The 21,206-nt window shown below is 37.7% G+C and overlaps 1 protein-coding gene across 2 annotated transcripts; it reads left to right on the forward strand.

Moving 5' to 3' along the window:
- Window positions 1–2,649: 2,649 nt before the first annotated feature.
- Window positions 2,650–19,460, forward strand: st7l (suppression of tumorigenicity 7 like). Of its 2 annotated transcripts, none has more exons than XM_004547654.4 (15): window positions 2,650–2,832; window positions 3,184–3,266; window positions 3,648–3,807; window positions 3,892–3,946; window positions 4,508–4,623; window positions 4,767–4,872; window positions 5,357–5,445; window positions 5,824–5,924; window positions 6,046–6,160; window positions 6,288–6,360; window positions 6,442–6,544; window positions 14,538–14,688; window positions 15,154–15,246; window positions 15,347–15,486; window positions 17,733–19,460. In XM_004547654.4, exons 1-15 carry the CDS (start codon window positions 2,664–2,666, stop codon window positions 17,826–17,828), a joined length of 1,650 nt encoding a protein of 549 aa, XP_004547711.1. In that variant the 5' UTR covers window positions 2,650–2,663; the 3' UTR covers window positions 17,829–19,460. The 2 variants fall into 2 exon arrangements, with proteins under 2 accessions (XP_004547711.1, XP_004547712.1); XM_004547655.4 differs by having other exon boundaries at window positions 4,794–4,872.
- Window positions 19,461–21,206: the final 1,746 nt, after the last annotated feature.

Raw genomic sequence — 21,206 nt, forward strand, 5'->3', positions numbered from 1 at the left:
CTCTTAACTAATAATGAGAGTGAGAAATGCAGTGCATTTAAGTGAAAACCTCAATTAATTATGTATGATTAGAAGACTCTTAAAAGCTTTGGGCAGAGAAAAGAAAGAAAGTACATAAACAGAACACGAAGTCCAGAATGGCTGGATGGATACCAGATGTGAAATTGTAAATGAACCTTAAGTATACAGGTGACTGCAGAATGATGAGAGATATTGCTTCTGCGTGGCTGGACACTGAACTGTGCACAGGTTATGCTACCTCAGTACCAAGGTAGTAAGGACACAAAAACTGGATCGCAATTTTTGAGTCAGTGTTTGTGTTTTATATTTCGAGTTTACTATACAAGTTGTTTTTCCCTAAAATCAATATTTTATTTGAGCATTTCAAATTAATTACTTTGTGCATTTTTGTGACAATTCTGAAATGATCCTTGTTCTGATAACGCAACTACATGTAAGACATGACATTATACATATTCTCCTGTTGATATCTATTAAAAGTGCATCAGTGTAACTGCACTGTTTTATGCTGTCTTGGAGGCTACATGCATGTCTAATCAGCGAATGACTCACTGAGACGAGGTCATTTGGAAATATCATTTCATCTGAAAATACATTCAGACATGTAGGTCATACTATACACTCCAGATAACTTCTGCAAGCCTGTCTTGCTCCTCTTTCCTTCCTCTTAGTCTCTTTTTCATTTCCCCCTCTATTTCTCCCTGTCAGCAGCATCATGCATGTTTTCACCTCTAAAGTGATTGTACCTGATTTATATGACAGGCCTTTAACCCTGCGTGTTCTTGTCCATCAGCATCAGGCAGAAAAACACCCAAGGGCATGTGTGAGTAGGACCAAATCTGGTTCTCTGCCATTCAGTACCTGTAACCTCCAACTAGAATGAACTCCAACAAATCACATTTATTCCCGCCCGGTTAGGAGATGTGAATCAATCACACAAGGTGGGAAGTGGTGCTGAAAGTATGTATCCAAAAATATATTTCTTTCTTGTGTCAATAATCTCTTTGAGTTATGCATTTTTGTCCGTATGCATTTTGGTTATGTAAATGAATAGGATACTAACTGACAGTGACTGTCAGCATTTGAATCCAACTCTTCACCAGAAATAAGGAGCGCAAAAATGGTTGGAAACTAATTTACAGAATCTATTAGGTGAAAGAGTTGAAATAGAACACCTTCATGCAGGACGACATGAATTTCTAAAACATTGTAGTGAAACCAGAGACTGAAAGGAGCCCAGCAAAACGGAACATTGTCTCCACCTGCAGTACAATGATGGAAACAAAAGTCAATGGGTTGGTGGTGTAATAGCCCCACTTGCTGACCACGAATAGGAACAGACAGTATGGGCAGGGAAATTAACTGGGAAATGATTGCCTGCAGTTTTGCTACATTTAATGGCCAAGATAATTATCGTCAGCAAATATTCATAACAGCTTAAGCACCGTATCTACCAAGAAAGTGGTTTATTAAGGTCTACAGGAGTTTTATTAACAAAATAACTGCTAAGCATATTTCCATAAAATAATATTTAATGGCCTCATTATTAGTTAGCAAAAGAAATCATCATTACCCATTGCTCATAGCCCATTGCTTTTACAATCTGAGTAAAATAAACAAATACTTATGTAAATGTTTGTTAGCTAAAGCTCTAGTAGTTATGTAATGTATCCTTTTTGTTTAACCATAGTTTTACCTCCGGTAAGGAAGCTGGCTTAGTTTGTGTGTGTGTCATTCTCTCTGTAACTATAAAGCCTTATAACTATGATTTTTTTGGAAGTGTGGTGTGCATTGCCCACATACAGAACTCATAAGCTGTATTAACATTTGACCTCTGACCTTCCCTTCAAGATTAATTGATTGATCTGAAAGTGATAAAACTATGTTTCTTACTGCTATTGACTGTATTGACCACATAGGTAATGATATTTGGAGATTCTAAATATTGCATTACTAATCACATTGCTTTCTGTGCATAGTTAGTTAAAAATATACTGTAGTAGCTTTTGCAATCAGAATTACGATTATGAGAATTGCGAGTGCATTCAGATCATAATTCTGTTTGCTAACGCTGCCAGACAAGACAAGATAAAAAACATTTTTTTTTCAAAAGCTGAAAATATTTGTATCCAGTTATTTACAAATCAATACCACCTGCTCCTACATAATGTTTGTGTAATCAAAGTACACATATGTCATGCTACCCTTATCTGATTTTTACTGCACTATAGACTTCTTCGAGTACGTTTAAAAAGAACAAAAATTTTTTTTTAATGAATATATACAAAATACAACACTTTTCTCTAACAGTTAAATACTGGCCAGAGTGAGCTGAGGTGAGTTTTGCGCTCTTGAAGTGCTTATTAATAGTTTCAGTATTTTGGTATTTAAAATATAAAGCTGTTTATAGTAAGTATTAATAAATTCAGTCGCAAGACGTTTGTATGCAAAGTATACGTTCTAATAGTGATAATAGTTTCTTTGGTTTAGATGAGGAGTAAATAGCGTGTATATGTGTGGAAAAAAATACATATACGTTTTTCTGTAGCCTCGGGAAACATTTTTCTTGCAACGATTTCGAAGTAGAAGTCTTGGTGCTCCGTAGTCACGTGACTCCTCTGTTTACAGACATCCGGAGAAACATGGAGGACAGCACTGGCAGTAATCCCCAGTCTCCCGGATTCACAGAGAAACTGAAGTCTTGGCTCTCTTGGTCATGGACTTATGTGTGCTTCCTTTGGTTCGGGATGGTGCTGATAATGATATACGTCCTGTGGAGTCCGCTGAAACTTCAGGAAACTCTTACCTCAGGTGAATTAAGGCAGATGCTAGCTAGCTATTGTTAGCCTACGGGTGTATAGCTTTAGCGAAAGCTGTGGTTTGACAGCTCGCTGTCTGAGTTATCGAGACACGAACAGTGGCGACTGTCTGGTTAAAAGTAAAGCTTCTATTTAGATATTAATTGGCAGACACATTTTGCATTTTCTCCTACCGTAGATCACACTGAATGCAGTCGAAATTAAGTAGTTGATGATTTGTGTTACCAAGTTTGCTACTGTGAGCTAAATGTCACCTGGTAAAGACCATCGAAGTTGAATATTTTCAAGGTTTTTATTAAAACTACTGTTGGGCGTAAGTGTCTCCTTTATTTTCTTCTTTCAGCTTCAGTGTTTTTAAACACACTGACACCCAAATTTTACGTGGCTCTCACTGGAACCTCCTCTCTTATCTCTGGACTCATCCTTGTGAGTTAATTTCTTTATCACCATAAATTACGTTTTAACCGTAACACATTTTAATACATTCAGTTGTAACGTAGGTTTTGGTTTAGAGTGCATTATGCTATATGATGCAGATAGCAATAATTCTTTTCAGATGTTTTAAAAAATATATATATATAATTTTTCATTCCTTCTTATGTTCAGAAGGAACCAAAAAAAATCATCATAAACCCTTTAATTATTATTATTATTGTTTTTAGCTTTTTAAGTGTTTTAGCTCTTCATCACTCTCAATTTAAAGATTCATTTAGCACAAAATCAGCGACAAATACCAATACAAATGTTCAGGCTGTATAATGGCACATATTAATAAAAGCATATTAACCGTTTATGTTTTTATTACAGATATTTGAATGGTGGTATTTTCGTAAATATGGGACTTCGTTTATTGAACAAGTATCGGTGAGCCACCTGCGTCCTTTGCTTGGTGGAGTGGAAAGCAGCTCCACAACTGGTCTGTTCTCATCAGTTAATGGAGATGCAGAGCCTAGGCCCAGTGTTTCTGGTAAAAAAAAATATACATGATGCAGCCGATCATAGCATTATTATTCATATTTATGTAAACAGTAACAACAACCTCTGTTTGTAGAATGCAAGGTCTGGCGAAATCCTTTGAATCTTTTTAGAGGAGCTGAATATAACAGGTATGTGTTTGTTTAAGATTTTATTCAGATAATTATGTGGTTCAAACACATTTAAATTTCATAAAGGTTAAGTGTGTAAAATCTCACCACTTGATGTCAGTAGATTGCAGATTGCAGTCAGCTTAATTGATGGAGCAGTGGTGGAGGAGGAGAAAAATATACAAATATTAAATGGACATTTATAGTTTGAAAGAGCTATTTGTGATTTTTAGATCAAAAGAATGTTATAAGATATACTGCACTATCTTGATACTGGCCAATCTTTGGCTAAATATATGAAACTTATCAGGAACAATGGCAATGTCCATGTTAGCCACTGTATTCAAGACAAGGAGGCAACATGGCGGCTTTCACGAACCAGTGCCTGCTGCTATGTATATGAACATTATTTTTTTCTGTTAAATAACCTTTTAAAATGAGTAATTCATAATATCTGAATTTTTCTAAAGATTTGTAACGATTTAAACCTACTTTTTGTCTTTAGTGCAGAAGTATTATTTTTTTCATTTGATTCACTGAACCATAAAATGGAAGCTATTATTTTTACTCTGTGTACCACAGGTACACCTGGGTGACTGGGAAGGAACCCTTAACATATTATGATATGAACCTATCTGCTCAAGATCATCAGACCTTCTTCACAGGAGACACTCAGCAGTTAAGGCCAGAGGATGCTGGTGAGTTATACAAAGATGAGGCAAATTGCTCAAATCTATGCAATCAATGCATACATGCAATACATGCCAGAAATTCCTTTTTTTATGATGTGAAGCACTACGGGTTTGTATACCAGTACCATAAACTCACATCTATATTGCAGTAAGCCTAGATGATCATCTTCTTACAGTGATGCAGAAGGCCTGGAGAGAGAGAAATCCTCAAGCCAGGATCAGAGCAGCTTATCAGGCCATAGAGATCAACCACCAGTGAGTTCTACTCATACACAGTGAACCTCTCCATACATATTTCTAGACGCCTTGCACCTCAAGATGCTCAGTGTTAGGCTTCATTAAAGTGAGACTGTATTACAGTTATATTGCCATCACATTAATGAGAAAAAGAGGTTGAGGTTGGTGCTGCTGTTTAGAATCTTAGATTTAGAGAACTTAGAGTTTAGAGTACAAGTAAATTCAGACAGCTTTGTATGGTACTTGTAATAATTAAATAATCTTTGAAGAGTCTTTATTGTGCTGACTTTTGTTTAAATGCATTAATATATTTCAATGATAATGTTTATATACAGTATATTAGCGTCTTTAAGGGTGCTACCATTCTCAAGTTTTGTCTTTGTTATGACATCATCTCTTATTTTTTATTTGTGAGTAAATATAAATATTTTCTTGTGCACTATAAAAAACAGCTTGGATTGCTATTTATAAATACATTAATTTCTTGTGTACATTTGTGTAGATGTGCTGCAGCCTATGTGCTTCTAGCAGAGGAAGAAGCAACAACTATCACAGAAGCCGAACGCCTTTTTAAAAAAGCTCTAAGTATTGGTAAGGATGGTTTTTAATGCACTACAATAAAGTACTCTAGGGCATAGTAGTACAAAGAAAGCTCAGTAGATGAAGAGTAACTCAACACTGTATATTTATCCTGCTTGTGCTGCATGCCCTTACCCACATTGTGCAGTTTAGTACTTCAGTGTGGACCTCTCAATATGCCACAGATAGATATAATACAGCAAAGTGTATTATTTGTTTTACACTCCCTCTCATGATGGAAGAATTACAGCTCCAAGATAACATGAGTGCTCTACATTGGACCACAAAATGTAGCGTGATATTCATATACAATACAGTTTTAATTTGTTTTGTTTTTTAAACTCATGGTTATTTTGCTTTGCAGTGAAATATTTTCTCTTTGCAATACAGCAGGAAAAGATATCAACCTACTAGTATATATTAAACGCAGATTGGCAATGTGTGCACGCAAGTTGGGGCGAATTAAAGAAGCAGTAAAAATGATGAGAGATGTGAGTATCACCTTTAAACATGTTTACTGCTTTATTGTTTTGTCACAGAAAGTATGTTACTAAGTCGACATGTTTACTGTACCTAAAACTGTGAACCTTAATATGTTTTATCTCTGTACAGTTAATGAAGGAGTTCCCATTGTTGGGAATGTTAAATATACACGAAAACCTCCTTGAGGCTCTTCTAGAGCTTCAGGCATATGCTGATGTGCAAGCAGTCCTTGCAAAATATGACGGTAAGACTAAACTCAACAAATATTTAATTACTTTTGAATATCAACATACCATGATTTTGCACAAAGTAGGTCAGTCATTTGAGTTGCATGCCCAGTCACATAAACACAACTTCTGCTTCTACTTTAGATATCAGTTTGCCAAAATCCGCTACTATATGCTATACATCTGCGCTGCTGAAAGCACGGGCTGTCTCAGATAAGTAAGTTATTTTTTCTGTTAGCTTCAGTTGTTGTATGTGATTGCCCTAACTTTGTCACGAATGTGAGATGTGATTTCTTAGGTTTTCACCAGAGGCAGCATCCAGGCGGGGGCTAAGCACAGCAGAGATGAATGCTGTGGAGGCCATACACAGAGCCGTTGAGTTCAATCCCCACGTGCCAAAGGTCAGTCATTTATCTGACAGCAAACATAGGTCTTCATCCTGAATGAAAACATACATTAGTGACCAGATGATCTTTAAACCAGGCTGTCAAACACAAAGCCCGGGGCCAGAATTGCCCCACCAGAGACTCCATTCCAACCCACTGGACGGCTTTGGAAAATCTGAAGGAGGGCATAGATTTTGCATTTTTAACTGTTTTGGGGTTTATTTGCATTTGTTTTACATTTCCGGCTTTTATTGGATAGTTTAGACAGGACAGGAATTTGGGTAGAAAGAGAGGGGGAAGACACTCAGCAAAGGGTCGCAGGTACGACTCAAACCTGGGCCGCTGCCGTGCGGCATGTGGTCGCCTGCTCACCTCCTGAGATAAAGTGGTGCCCACTTTTCACTGTATTTTCATTGGTTTTACAGCTTTTCTACTGGTAAAGATCGCCACCCTAATTAGATAAACAATAACACCGAAAACAAAACATTTCTTGTATGTTTTTTTTTTTCTCAACTCTCTTTCACTATCTACTATGGAAATTTCTTTGGATCGGGTTGAGGGGGGTATGTTAAATATTGTAATTTTAGACATTTTTGGTGCTGATGGAGTTCTCTGTACTACAGCAACATTTCTTATCATATATAAAAACTGAGATGTACTGTTAAAATAATAATAAGCGTCTTTACACTGAGAAAACGTTTGTTTTTGAACAAACGGTCTTGTGTCATTGTAACACTGTCAGTTCACGCCCTTCATCCGTGTGCCACAAGTGGTTTGGTGGATTGTTTTTTTTTTCTTCTTTTTTTATTGGATGGATAGTTCTGTTTATCCATCACGTTTTACTGGACACAACATCGTTTGGAATTGGAAGTATGAGTATTAAGTAAGAGGTGATGAAAGTCAAAAGTCACTCTAACCTCACAAAAAATGTTTTTTGGTCACTTTCTATTGCAAAATTTCACCATTGCCTTATGTAGATGAAAATGATGAAAAACTGGCATTTTAGAGGCAAAAGCTCAAAGGACAGCTTCACTGCGACACCTTAATATTCTGAAAAAACAGCTTTTTCAGCTAATGAACTAAAGAGGAAATTCTGACCAGATTTCACAATTGAATGGATACTCAGTTTGTGATACTAGTGTTTGTTGCCCAGATATTAAATTATTTCAGAGTCTTGAGTTCATATCTTACATGAGTCTGCACAGACATGGACGTAAACTGCAACTTTACCTGTAAGGGGAGGCATACAAACAAAAGGCAGAAATTTAGCTTGACGTTACTTTAAATATTACTGCCTCTATCTGGTCTAATCACGCAATACTCACATGGCTGCCATTCGTAAAGGTCCCATTCAGGGCAAACAGGAAAAGCAGACAGTAAAGTAAACAGTCAGTCAATCACAAGTGAGTTATTTTGACTGTAATAGGTGGTGCAACTACAGCAGCTTTCATTCCATTCGTTCTGTGCTGCTGGCTCACCAGGAGATGTCAGTAAAGGTTATTTTCTCACTGGTAGTGTCATCTCTAGATCGTGGATTTTATCCACATTTAAAATTCTTCTACAGTATGCAATTCACTTTGATTGTTATTATATTAATATTTATATATCTTTATTATTGTTGTAGTTATTATACAACGTATACAAATTTGATCAGCATATTTCATTTTCTTAAGTCAGAACACTATTTTTGGTATCAAGTCTATATTGTTTTTACCAGTGTTTTAGTGCACTGAATATTTTTTAACTTGGTGATCAGTTGGTCATATTATCACAGCTCTGTCTACAGCTGGACCAGGAGAATATGGGACTCTAGCTGCATATCTCTTTTCACATCAGTTCCCACAGGTTTAGATGTCACACGTCCATATGCGCACAGATTGATACACAACCAGATGCAGCAGAGTTTTGTCCCAGTTCAGCCTTTGTAGTGTGGTGTTATTTCATTTCACAGACTCCTATTCTGAGAGAGAGAAAGAGAAGCTGTGTGTTTGCATGCATGGAGGGGGAAACATCAGCCAGCACTTTGATCCAGCCTTTGATTTTAAAGTGAGGGCCCTCATCTTCAATATCTCTCCAACTGCTCCCTTCCCATTCTGCCCAGAGGCAGCCGTCCTCTTTCCTCTCATCACATACCCTCATCCTGTTTCTTATCCTCTCATGTTCCCTTATCCCCTCATCCCTTGTTTGAGCCAAACAGACAGTCTGAATGTCACACTGCCAACTTTGTCAAAATGACTTCTTTGAATTTAGGTGAATGGCTAAATGACATTATGAAATTTTAACACACCTTTCATGGAGGATTATTGGACAGCTCGTCTTTCAGCATTTGACTGTGGAATCTGGTGCATACTCAGTGCTCTCATAGCAGAGCACTGGGTATGGAAATGCAACAGTAGGGAAGGAGGGGGTGTTGCTTTGTGTTGTCTGGCATGTCTAAGAGATGAGTGCACCTGCGACTCCTTTGGCCTCTTTAAATGGGCGGGCTTGTTGTCACCAAAAGCAGATTTGGTGCATGAGGCTTAAAAAAAAAAAGAACATCTGAGTTTAGTTTCCTCAGCTGTAGGACTACTGTTGCTTTGGCAAAGTTTCTAATACAAGAACTATACAGGCCAGATCACACCATCGTGTTTCCATCAGCTGATGAAAATTTCTGAACTGTTTCAAAGACAAAGTCTCAAAACAATCAACATCTGCCCATTTGAACTGAAAGTGGTTTTATGGTTATCAGAGTCATTTCTCTTTTTTTATAGTAATTGGTTTCAGTACAGATTTAATGTTTTTTTAATGATCTTTCCACATTACATCTAATGTTTTAGTCCTACCAAAGCATCTACACATTTCAGATAAACTTCAGACAACATTAAACGCACTAAAAAAAGAAGCAATAAACTAAAGCATGAGACCACAGAAGATGCATTATAGTTGGCTTGATAAGAGAAGGGGAGTATGTTTTTGTTACTGTAAAGACTCCAGAACAGATAGTATTGCATTCAACCGGTGCAAGCAGAGTAGAGGGGCTTTGGCTGTTGTGATCCAAAGTTTAGAGAAATCATTGAGCAAAAGAATAAGTAACCAATTTCTTCCTACATAAGAAAAAAAAATCTAACAGCAACACCTGAGGTGAGCACAGGATACATCATAAGCCTCCAGCAGCTGAGTGATGTGTTAAACCTCAAGTAGTAGCAACAAACCAAACTAATTCATAGTTTACAGTCATGCTTGTGACTTTGTGAGGCTACAATTGATTAAGGGTGCTAGCCATAAATTCTTTTTTCCAGAGCACTGGAAAACAATTAATGGCAGTAGGTGAAGAATTAAGTAAGTATAGTATAACAACTTGTGCTTTGAGGACTTAAAATATATTTGTGTAGGTCTTGATATAGCATACTTTAGTATTTCTCACTGCAGCCAAAAGATCATCATCCTAGGTTGATAGATGAGATCACCACCATTGCAGTCCTTTGGATTTTCAAGCTACTTCTCAAAAACAAATATAATAAACATTGAACTACTGGCACTCCTCGAAGAAGTCAAAGTCCGCAGAATTTATTCTCTGTATAATGAGAAGATGTGCCAAACGTTATGATCATGCTTTCATTTCTGTCCAAACTGACTTTAGTCAGACTGTCGTTACCATCCGTACAGTCAAACAATAAAAACAGTGCAGTAGCCTGTGGTGTACACACACAGATTTGGAATACTGAAGGAGCATTGTTGGGCCAAGCATTAAGTGGCGAGTGTGTTATCAAGCATGCCAAACAGATTATATATGAATATAATACCAGGCTACATCACATGAGTTCATTCAGACTGCTTAAAAGGCTATGCACACACAAAAATCTACATATACAGACACACACACACACTTCATTTGCACAGCTGGTTCAGTGCTCTCGCTCAGCCCCTTCTCCTCACCAGCTCTTCATCCATCTAATTTCCTCCTCTTCTCTTTTGCTCCCTTCTATTTTCTTCTCCTCCTCATCTTCTTGTCCTCTTCTATTTATCCTCCACTCATTTCTACATCTGCCTGTCCATTCCAGTTATCCTCTCTAGCAGCCAGTGGTTAAGAAACTGACAGTTTCCCAGATGCTTGGATAACTGATCAAATGTCCCTGCTTGCTAAATCTGCTTTACATTTATTTTTACTACCATTTTTGCTAACATGCATTCAATCTGAAGCGCTCAAAGCGACCCAGGCCTATTTACTTTGCTAGTTTACCCCACTTTAAATGGCAGTTTTTTATCTCACCCAATTCTCAATGACATTCTCTCCTCTAGATTGCCTGTCAAGGCTCAGAAAACCAGAGTTTTTTTCTTAGTGTATCACTGAAATTGGCTGTTTGGTTTGTAAATTGAGACGGAATAGGAGCATTTGAGTTTGTTCTGAATTAAGATGGACGAGGTTTCATCCAGATGACAAAAATGGGGTAGTTACAGGAATTGGACTGTGGCTTAAGTTTCGCCCACTTGGGGACAAATATAAGTTCCCTTACCTGTGGCACAAGATGAAGTAGCTAGTGTCAATGTTTGTTAAAATTATATATTTTACATTTTTTAAAAAACAAAAATTATAAACAACTACAGGGTTGATGGCAATGTTGCCTCTGTGCTTCATTGTGTGCGGCAAAGTGCTGCAGATTAGAATCAAAAGGAAGCTTATGAGTTATGCTCTGAGCTTATGACTGCCCAGGGATGAAAGGAGAACACATGAAATTCAATCCCTTCATCAAAGAGGCGACAGGGAGTGCAGAGGAAGGCTGCAGAACAGGGAGGTGGGGGTGTGACTGAGGTGTCACCAGTTCTAATGCCATGGCATGCAAGGAAGGACAGCTGAGCAGCCAGCCACTCTAAATGGTTAGTCTTAAAACATAGAAACACCCAGACATATGTGTGCCATGTACTGTCCACTCATTATTAACAACAGAGATAAAAATGCATGCAAAAATATTCAGGTTTTACTAAAAAATATGTATAGATACAGTGGTGCTTGAAAGTTTGTGAATCCTTTAGAATTGTCCTAATTTCTGAATGAATATCGACCAAAATATCATCACATTTTCTCGGAATACCTAAAAATACTTGCGGTTAACCCAGTTAAAAAATTAGACAGAAATATTTACAAGGAACAGGATCGTTAAAAGTTTGTGAATCTTTACTATAGCAACATTACGAGGTACTGTGGGATGTTGGTGGTGTTTCTTACATGAACTGCTTGCTTTAGATCCTTCCATCGCGATTATTAGTCAGGATTTTGACTTAACTCTTCTAAAACCCCACCTTTGTTCTTCTTTACTGTTCTTTTGTAGAAGAACATCTATGCTTATGTCATTGTATTGCTGCATGAGCTGCTTTTCCTTAAAAGTTCACCTTTAGGATTATTGATGCCACCTACACCTAAAGAAAATTGAATGCCTGTCCTCAATTAATACATTTTAAGTATAATATCCCTGTATATTTTATAGGGTTCTTAGTGTCTGATTTTTTATAAAATCAGCTGATGTTTTAAGTTCAAATATATTGAAATACAGGAAATAATAATAATCGTAAAACAACCTGTTTTACTGAATGAACGACTTGGCTTTCTTGCTGATAAATGGTCTGAATTAAAGCTTGCTTCCATACTCACTAAGTTCTTTCTTCTATTTTATGCTATCCTTTGTTGTGTTGCATAAAATTAATGTGAATTATTATAGCAGTTAGGGAGGTTTTATAATCCACCACAATAAACCAGTGATAGGTTTTGTCTGTGGTGGTCGAGCTGGCTAGCTGCCTCTCCTCTGAGAGGGAATAGAGCATGGTGAAATGTTTGTGCTGAGAATAAAGGAAGGAAGAAGATGAAGACAGTCAAGTGCCTTGGCTGAACCGAGTAGAGCTGATGTAAGTAAGTCAGACAGGATAAGTGAGAAGGGCAAACAAGCACCTTCTGGTTGTCTCTTGGCTGCCGATTGCTGTTAGAGAAAATGTCAGGATGGACGGAGAAAAACTGCAAGACAGTACAGTCCACTAAAATCCTGTGAAATACAGATGATTACTTAAGTGTTGCTTTATGATGGTAACCTGCTTAATTGAGCCTTTATCCGTGAAGCTGAGAGGTATGAGAGATGAGAAGGACAGAGGTAACATAGGTGTAAATTTGCAAGTTTTTTTGTACAGCTATGTATAGGTGTCTAAAAATAACATGTGATGAAAAATGTAAGAATCTACATGTCAACTGAGAAAGAGAGAAAATGATGTGCAGCTACAGGCAGTAGGAAAAATGGGTGACACAGGTAGCAGTTATAGGGCCTTGAACATATGTAAAGACAAATTGGAGAAAGACAATGATGAGCCTTGGTAGTAAGTGATTATGGGGATGGGGGTAGGGGACAGGGTCAGGGATGGTGAAGCTGCATGGTCTGACTGGCTAGATGGATGGATGGATGACTGAACCTGTGACCATGGAAGGGATTAGACAGGATTAGCTGTGGGGTAACCTTCCCAAAGTGTCAGTGTGAGATCCAAAGCACTGCAAAGCTGGCCGCTCGGGAATCCAGCCCAGGGGGCCCCAGCACTGCACTTGGATTTTGTTTAAAACAGACCCCTGCCACACTGGGCACCACAGACATGAAATGCATAGATTGTCACATTCATCGGCGTCAATAGGTATACATTAAGGACTTCTATGCTGACGGATATAGACCTTTAAAAACATTTATTGCCCCCCCAGAAAAAGCTCTGCACAATATATTGATGTATGTACTCTAAAAGCTAGATTTCTTCTATTTCAGAGTGAGAGAGAGGAAGTTCTATAGGTTGTAACTCTGGGATTTGTCAGCTCAGTGAACCAACTGACTCACTGGGACAAACTTATGCAGTAGGCCAAGAGAATAGAAGCAAGTTGGGCATGTTACACATTCATGGAATGATGTTACTGTACTGTAACAATAACACACATACACTGACTCGCGTATATAGAGAGAGTGAGACCTTTGGAAAACTTTTCCCTTCCACCTTGAACAATTGCAAAATAAGGTTCTAGATAAATACCTCACATGTACAGAATATGATTACATTCCACAGGGAGTTAGCCTGGGGGATTTGCACAATAGAGCAAAAAGTACTCATTGAGAAATGACGAGAAAATATGAATGACAACATTGAAGCTGCATGAAGTTATTTGGGACCACAAGGAATCTTTTTTTTTAAAACCCAAACAGTCATCAGTGTTTGTGGGCACTGGATAAGATTTTATTTACTTTAATTTTCCTGGTTTCTGTTTCCAGTAGTTGTACTTTTGAGCAGACTTTGGTTGCATGTTGTTAATAGTCCATTTGTCCAAATGCAATCTCAGAACCATCAGCTTACATCTAAGGTGCGTCATAAATCTGCTGTGTCTGCTGTCATAGACATGTGTGCCAGCTGCATCGAAAGTCCCAAAATGTTGTCCAATGTCCACAGTGCCTTCCTCAGACAACACCCAGACTGTGATTCAGTAAACAGTTGTCTGCTGATTTGTCAAATTGTCATTCAATTTCAGGTCATTATCTTACCATCTATCAGAATAGAAATTGTTTTAACTGCTTTATTATTCTTGCTCTTATTCAAAAATATACTAAAAGAAGTCGGTAACTGAACAAATTCAGGATCTTTTTTTGCTCACAATGGTCTTTTATGAGCGTGACTATGTATAGTTAGTTCCCATAGAAGAAAAAAAGTGTCAGTCTTACATTGTGGATCAGAAATCTATGCAATTTTTTGGCATTTAAAGCTATTTGAAAAACGCGTTTTCATTCGTTATGGCTGAGTAAATCCTAATGTAAAAAAAAGGTGGAAATCTGAATCACTGACTAAACATAATGTGCAATGTGCTCGTTTGAGTTCATGTTGTTTGTGCAACTGATCACATTATGACAATAAATTTAAACTAAACAGTACAGCTGAGTGAAGGATGAGAAATGAAGATATAAAGGTACCAAAAAGACCAGATACTGAACAGAAGTCCTGTATTTTTTCCACTTCCTATTTGTAGTACTTATTAGAGATGAAGAGCTTGATCCTGCCTCCAGAGCACATCTTGAAGAGGGGTGACAGTGAGGCAGTAGCATACGCTTTCTTCCATCTGCAGCACTGGAAGAGGGCAGAAGGAGCCTTAAACCTACTACACTGCACCTGGGAGGGCAGTATGTACCTTTCTTTTTATGGTTATTTTTTTCAGATATAAATGTTTTAGGTTCTCATTTGCTTTCTTTCATGTTAGTAAGCTGTCACCCAACCTAGCCTGTACTTTGAAAACACTATACTAGAAAAGCTACTTCTCTTTTTGGTTTTGAACCTACAGCCTTGCAGGTGTAAAGCTTTACTAGTCAGCTGCCCTGTCTTTTTTTTTTTTTTTTTATCATTGTGTCATAAGTCATGTATTCACAGTACACCCACAAATACGCATTGCTATAAGTGGATGAGATCATCACAAGAAGAATATTATTGTTATATTTTATCTGGATGTCAGTATCTTGTATCCAACTTAAATGGTTTACCAAAAATTGCTCCGTATTTGTGTTTTAAATAGCTGCACTTAAGCATAGTTTGTGGTGTGTTACTCATCCAGATTTAATGTCCCGCTTTTCCCCTTCGACTGTATTCTGCAGCTTTCCGAATAATTCCCTACCCACTGGAGAAGGGTCACCTCTTTTACCCGTACCCAGGATGCACAGAAACAGCAGATAGGGAACTACTGCCCTGTAAGTACATTAAATCTACTCAAAACCTCGTCTCTTTAAAACAAAAGTTCATCTGCCCTGCTTGTGATACTGTTTCTCTTTTTGTCTCGATTTTCTCCAGCTTTCCACGAGGTGTCTGTGTACCCAAAGAAAGAGCTTCCCTTCTTCATCCTCTTCACAGCAGGCCTTTGCTCTTTCACTGCCATGCTGGCCATGCTCACACATCAGTTTCCTGAACTAATGGGTGTCTTTGCCAAAGCAGTAAGTGGTATTGCTTGACTTCCCAGTTTCATCTCAAACACGTTTGGTTTGAATTTATAGATTTCTTATCACTGAAATTTTTAATGTTATCATGAGTTTGACTCAGATTTCAGGGTTATTGGCTGACCAGTTTTAGCTTTGACCATTGGGTCTCATTTTTTAATGGGTGTTATTGGTAACCCGAACCTCTAAGTTCCTTTGGTAATTGCTGCCTTCTATCACTGTCAGCAACACTGGAGGCTCATGGGAGTCGAAGGCTTGTAAAGTCAGTGTTTATGATAACAAGTTATAGTCTAACTTTAGTTATCAGTGGGAAGAGCTGAAAAATACAAGTTTAAAGCCACAGCAAACATGCAGCCTTAAAGGTTAGAACGTATGGATGCTTGCACTGCTTCATTTTGTGTTTGTGTATTATAGAAGTGTTGTGTTATGTGTTTTAGCCAGTTTGGCAAACTTCTTACTTTGGCTAATCTTTTGTTTATGGTCAGCCTGTTTATTAGGGCCTTTTAGTCTTGAAGCGAGTCTCTGAGAACATCTAGTTCTGTTCCTTTTGTTATGGGAAAGATTGGGTGCAGATTGGACTTTTACAGCCAGTCCGGCTAGTCTGGTTTGTGTAATGTTCAGATGTTCAGATAGAGTGCATGAAAACCAATGAGGGAGGAACACAGAGGTACTCACTGCCTTCTGAGGAAAAACAGATTTCTATGAATCTGCTGCTCTTAAAAGCAGGAAAACGCGGCGGATTTTGGTGGTCGTGACAGTCCGCGTGTTTTTCTTACCTGTGGATCGCCCACTTTTACTAATTGGATTTTAAGTGTATCAAACACACTTTTAGCACGACCTCATATTGTAATATTTCAGAGGACATCTAACTATTATTATTAGCTAGCATTTAAATTGCATCATAACGTAATTCTTTGTGGCATAGATTCAACAAGGTGCCTGAAACATTCCTCAGAGATTGTGGTCCGTGATGAGATGATAAGATCTCACAGTTTTTGCAGATTTGTTGGCTGCACATTCGTGATCTGATTCTCAGCTACATCCCAAAGGTGCTCTACTGGACTGAGATCCGGTGACTGTGGAGGCTATTTTAGTACTGAGACCTCATTGTGATATTAAAGTTTGACATGATTTGAGGTTTGTGAAATAGCGCATTAAGCTGCTGGAAGCAGCCATCGGAAGATGGATAACCTGTGGTCATAAAGAGATGGACGTGGTCAGTGTACATTTAGTAGCCCTGGTTCGAATCCACCCTGAGCCATTTAATGCATACCTTCCCTCTGTTCTCTCTCCTCAGCTTTCTGTCTTCTCACTACTGTCCTATAACAATAAAGGTTCAAAGCTGCCACCAAAAAATATACTTAAAAGAGGTTATTATTTCTGCAGTCTTATCTCTATATTATAATAAATTCTGATTGTAGCTTTTTATTATCGTTTGCCTTTTGTTGTTATTGCTCAAATCATACTATCAAAGGTTATTAAGAATCTTTTATTTACTTTTTATGGGTAAGTCTGCAGCTTTTCCCAGCGGCAATAAATACTGTAGTTTATTTACTTTTTTCATTTTTTCACTTGAAGATGGTGAAGCTGTAAGAGTGACTGTTGTTGATACTGCTGTCCGAAAGTGTCTCTCATAAATCATGGATAATATAAAGTTTATAGAGAAACTGCTTAAATGTAGTGATGCATCTGTGATCTTTCCACGAATGCAGTTTGTAAAATGATCAATCTTGGATGATGCTGCTTTCTTGAGGAAATGTACAAATATGTTCCGCCTTTGACTCTGACTGCACCAAACTGTAAGCTGTGCTTTGCATTTGCAGCGCTGAATGACTTCAGCTTGATTTATAGGGAGAAAAAAAAGCTAAGCAGTCAACTGTACATCCCAGCATATAAAAGTCAGGCTTGTGGAGAATTCTTATATAATTTTCTTTTCTTTTCTTTTTATGTTAGGTTGCCATTTTAAAAGGGGTGAGCTAGAGGACAGTAGTTTCTATTTACTTTATTTAAATCTGTGTACTTTTCTCACTGTGTGTAACAGCAGTACTTTGTAATCTTTTCTAAATGAATGTAACTCAAAGTATATATAAAAAAACACATAATACATTTTTTTTTAAAGTTTTGAAGTCCAATGTTAAATGGAATTCAAAAAGATATGTTATGAAGTAGTAATATTAATTTGAAATGGAAGAAATTTCACAAACCGTTGACCGGAAGTCAATTCTGCCTTTTCTTACTTTCAGTTCTTCAGCACACTCTTTGCACCCCTGGGTTTCTTCGCAGACAAGATGGAAAGCTTCATGCCGTCCAGTTTTTGGCACCAGCTGACTCGGATCTGACCCCGTCTAACACAGACACAATGCATACACACACACCAATATCACTCCAAACCCTTGAACAAAAAGTGTTTTCTCTCCTGTCTTCAGCATTAGTGCCCACTTGCTGCATTGTTACTGATTACCGTATGTTGGCTGAAGTTGTATCAACACAGTAATACTACTTCTAAGATGCTCTCCCACACTCTTCCAATAGTCAGTTTTTCCAAGAACACATTTGGTGAATACCATTTGCAACAGTTTCATAGGGTCATTCACTTTTGTTAGCATGGGGAAATCCAGCATTTTTCAATAATCCAGAATGCCTCGGTGAGAGGAGCTCCTGAGTAAATTCAGATTAAAAAAAAGAAAGATTAAAATTTGGTTTTGCCTGTGTATGGAAGAAAAAATGTGTACATAAAGGGTCTCCTGCCCATTTGCAAACAAAACATATTCTTTTTCTTTGTGTAATCAAAAAGATGCCATTTCAGTGGGCTATATTGACCCTCACATACATCTAGCAGGGCAGATTTAAACGTCTGAGGCCTCCTAAAACAGAGGCAGGATTTATAACCTCAGAGGGACTGCAGTGTATACAATGCCTGTGCAGTTCAACTATTGTCGCTAAGGCTGAATATCTCAGCACTACATCTCTGGGGTAACCACTGCATCATCAAAATGTAAATAGGATCATCAGCGGTCAGCAATCATACTTAAAATCACACAGCATAGGCAATTTAACATCTTCAATAACAAAAATTAAAATAATTCTAAATATGCTGTGTAAGGTCAACTTGGGGCAATAACCCTCACGATCTATCATTAGGCAAACATGTCAAGTTGGTCACTTCAACTGCCTGCTGATATGCATTTAGAGTGGGCAGAATTTCCTTTTCCTTATTTTACTAAAATTTTGATGACTGTCTGAATTGGTATAATTAAGCTAATGTTTTCTTCTGTGAAAGGTTGTTATTTTGTATTAAATTAAATATGCTCTATTAGAGCTATACATTGAAAGATCTTATTGAAACATAACAACAGGAAACAAATGTACCTGTTTTTAATTCATAGAAAACGTATACAGGTAATATAGAAAGTTTTAAAAACCACAAATTTGCTTAAATAATTTTCTTAAATCTCAGGTATCAGTTTTTACTCAGATATCCTGACATCACGGTGACAGCTTTCCACCTTACGTGAAAGAAAATGTTATAATAATTTTAAAAAGTGCCTTTTAGATCATTACATAGCTAAACTACTGTGTAGTGATTAAAAGCCTGTTTGGTATTTATTACACCTGCAGTATGATAGACTCAGTTTGGGAAAAAAATGCTTAAAGGGTCATTTTTATAGAAATGTTATATGGAATCAGTATAACAATGAAAAACAAAAGCAAAAAAAGGGCATGCTGGTTATTATGCAAGGGAACACACAAACACATCATTCAGACCTACTCCAAACTCTGACTACTTAGACTGCATTCTGTGTTTTACCTTGATCTTAAGTATTTGTCTATTTAAATGTGTGACACACAAAGGATCTTTAGTGTGCAGCTGAAATTTAACAGTATGCTGAAGACAGGAGGATCTGTGAACAACTGTAACTACGCGTGGATGAGTTTGAAAGCAAAACAAAATAAATTAGTCTTTCATTGACCTTTCTGTGCTTTTGTCATATTTCTGATTTGAGTTTGTTGCAAAAGGCCCCAGATTTACCCTGTTCAAGGCAAAGTCGGTGTTTCCTATAAGCAAGCTTTATTTTTTGATGATTTGTTGAAAACGGCTTACAGAGGCACGGCCAATGGCTTAGCTGATCAAATGAGACATAAATGCGGTCCTTTGCACAGCTGATGTCATTTTCCTCCATCTTTTTAAATCTCTAGTGTCTTATTGAAAGACACTTACTCTGGCATCCAGCTACTGCTATATTTAGCCAAGAGCCATTTTGCGCAGCATTATGATTATACTACTCTGCCACCATCAGCAGATGCTTTAATGTGGCATGTTCCTGCTGAACCTTTGATGCCATAATCATACTCCATACACTCGCGCTTAAGTGGTGTGCAGCAGTAATGAATAAGTCTGTTGAGGACTGTTGACTGGACCTCAAGTGTTTGCTCAGAGTGCCAGAGTGTGGTTTCATGCTGCATGTCGAAACTTGAATTGCTCACGGACCTTCGTGGCAGAGCCATTCAAGGTCAAGATGACAGGAAAAATATGTAAGAAAGAAAAAAGGAAAATGCATTTGTGTTGAAACATTTACATTTATGACCACAGTCGGTACGGTTAGTACAAAATTAAAAACTTGAATGAGGGGGGTAAATCCATGTGGAAAACTGTTTAATGAATACATTTATGGTGGTGATGCATGACCTTAGTGCATACCTTAAACAGTTGACCCACTAAATAAGAGTTTTTAATACCCCACTATCAATCTAGTAAGGTCACCGGCATGATAAATGAACAAACTCTTGTGGAGTGGGATCTGTGCCAAGTCCAAGCATGTCCCTGAAGGCTGCATACAGTATGTGTTGGACTGAAGACTCTTGAAAATCTGCTTCTGGGAGTGAAAGAACATACTGCTCACAACAGTTTATGTGTTTTGTCTGTCCATGGGTCTGTTTCACTGTGTTCACATCGACCCTTTCCAAAAAAGCACCAAGTGAAATGTGGTTTTGTAACTTATAAATTCTGACATTATGAGGTGTTTTGCATATTTCATCATGACCACCCAGTGCGTTTATATAAGCAACATGGCACAGCGCTAACAGTTCTATTGGTCCAATATTCTAACGTGTCCATTGCATTTGACATAACCTGTCACTCACGTGTGATAGACTATAACTGATTACAGTATATACTTCATCTGTCACACTTCACACTGGTTTGCTCTGCTGAAAACAACTGTGATCTAGATTTTTATTACATGATTTGACTGTTAGCTCAATCTATCTGATCCTATGTTGCCGCAGTAACTGATATTTATCAGTTTCATCGACTGGCCTTAGTCCTGGCGTTCCATATCAGAATTCAGTTAAAACTGGAAGGGATGTTTCCTGAGGACTTCTTCAGCCAATGTAAGTGCACTGCTGTGTTTCCTAACATACGTATCTTTCAAAATTTCACTTGGACGAATAGCATGTAATCCCGTTCCTTCTTTACCCTTCGGGTTATGTCTCTTTGATTGGCAAAATAAGTAACCACTGACTGTTTTCATGTGTATTGCTATGGTTATTTGCTTAAGAGTAGCGCAGCTTTTTTGCTGTTTGCTAATTATTGGTTGCTGGCGATGCTGAAATTGACATGGCAATGCATGCTGAGGTCTAAAGATAACACTTAAATCAGACTAGTTTAATGTTATTTGCTTTACAAGAGTAAACTTGTCTTATTGCAAACCTGGTTT

This window comes from Maylandia zebra, linkage group LG5, assembly GCF_041146795.1.
Source record: "Maylandia zebra isolate NMK-2024a linkage group LG5, Mzebra_GT3a, whole genome shotgun sequence".
In the NCBI taxonomy this organism is placed as follows: domain Eukaryota; kingdom Metazoa; phylum Chordata; class Actinopteri; order Cichliformes; family Cichlidae; genus Maylandia; species Maylandia zebra.

Coding starts and splice junctions, on each gene's coding strand:
- st7l (XM_004547654.4), top strand. CDS start 2,664: ATGGAGGACAGCACTGGCAGTAATCCCCAGTCTCCCGGATTCACAGAG. Junction 14,689..15,153: donor ACACTGCACCTGGGAGGGCA/GTATGTACCTTT, acceptor TGTATTCTGCAG/CTTTCCGAATAATTCCCTAC. Junction 15,487..17,732: donor TGGGTGTCTTTGCCAAAGCA/GTAAGTGGTATT, acceptor TCTTACTTTCAG/TTCTTCAGCACACTCTTTGC.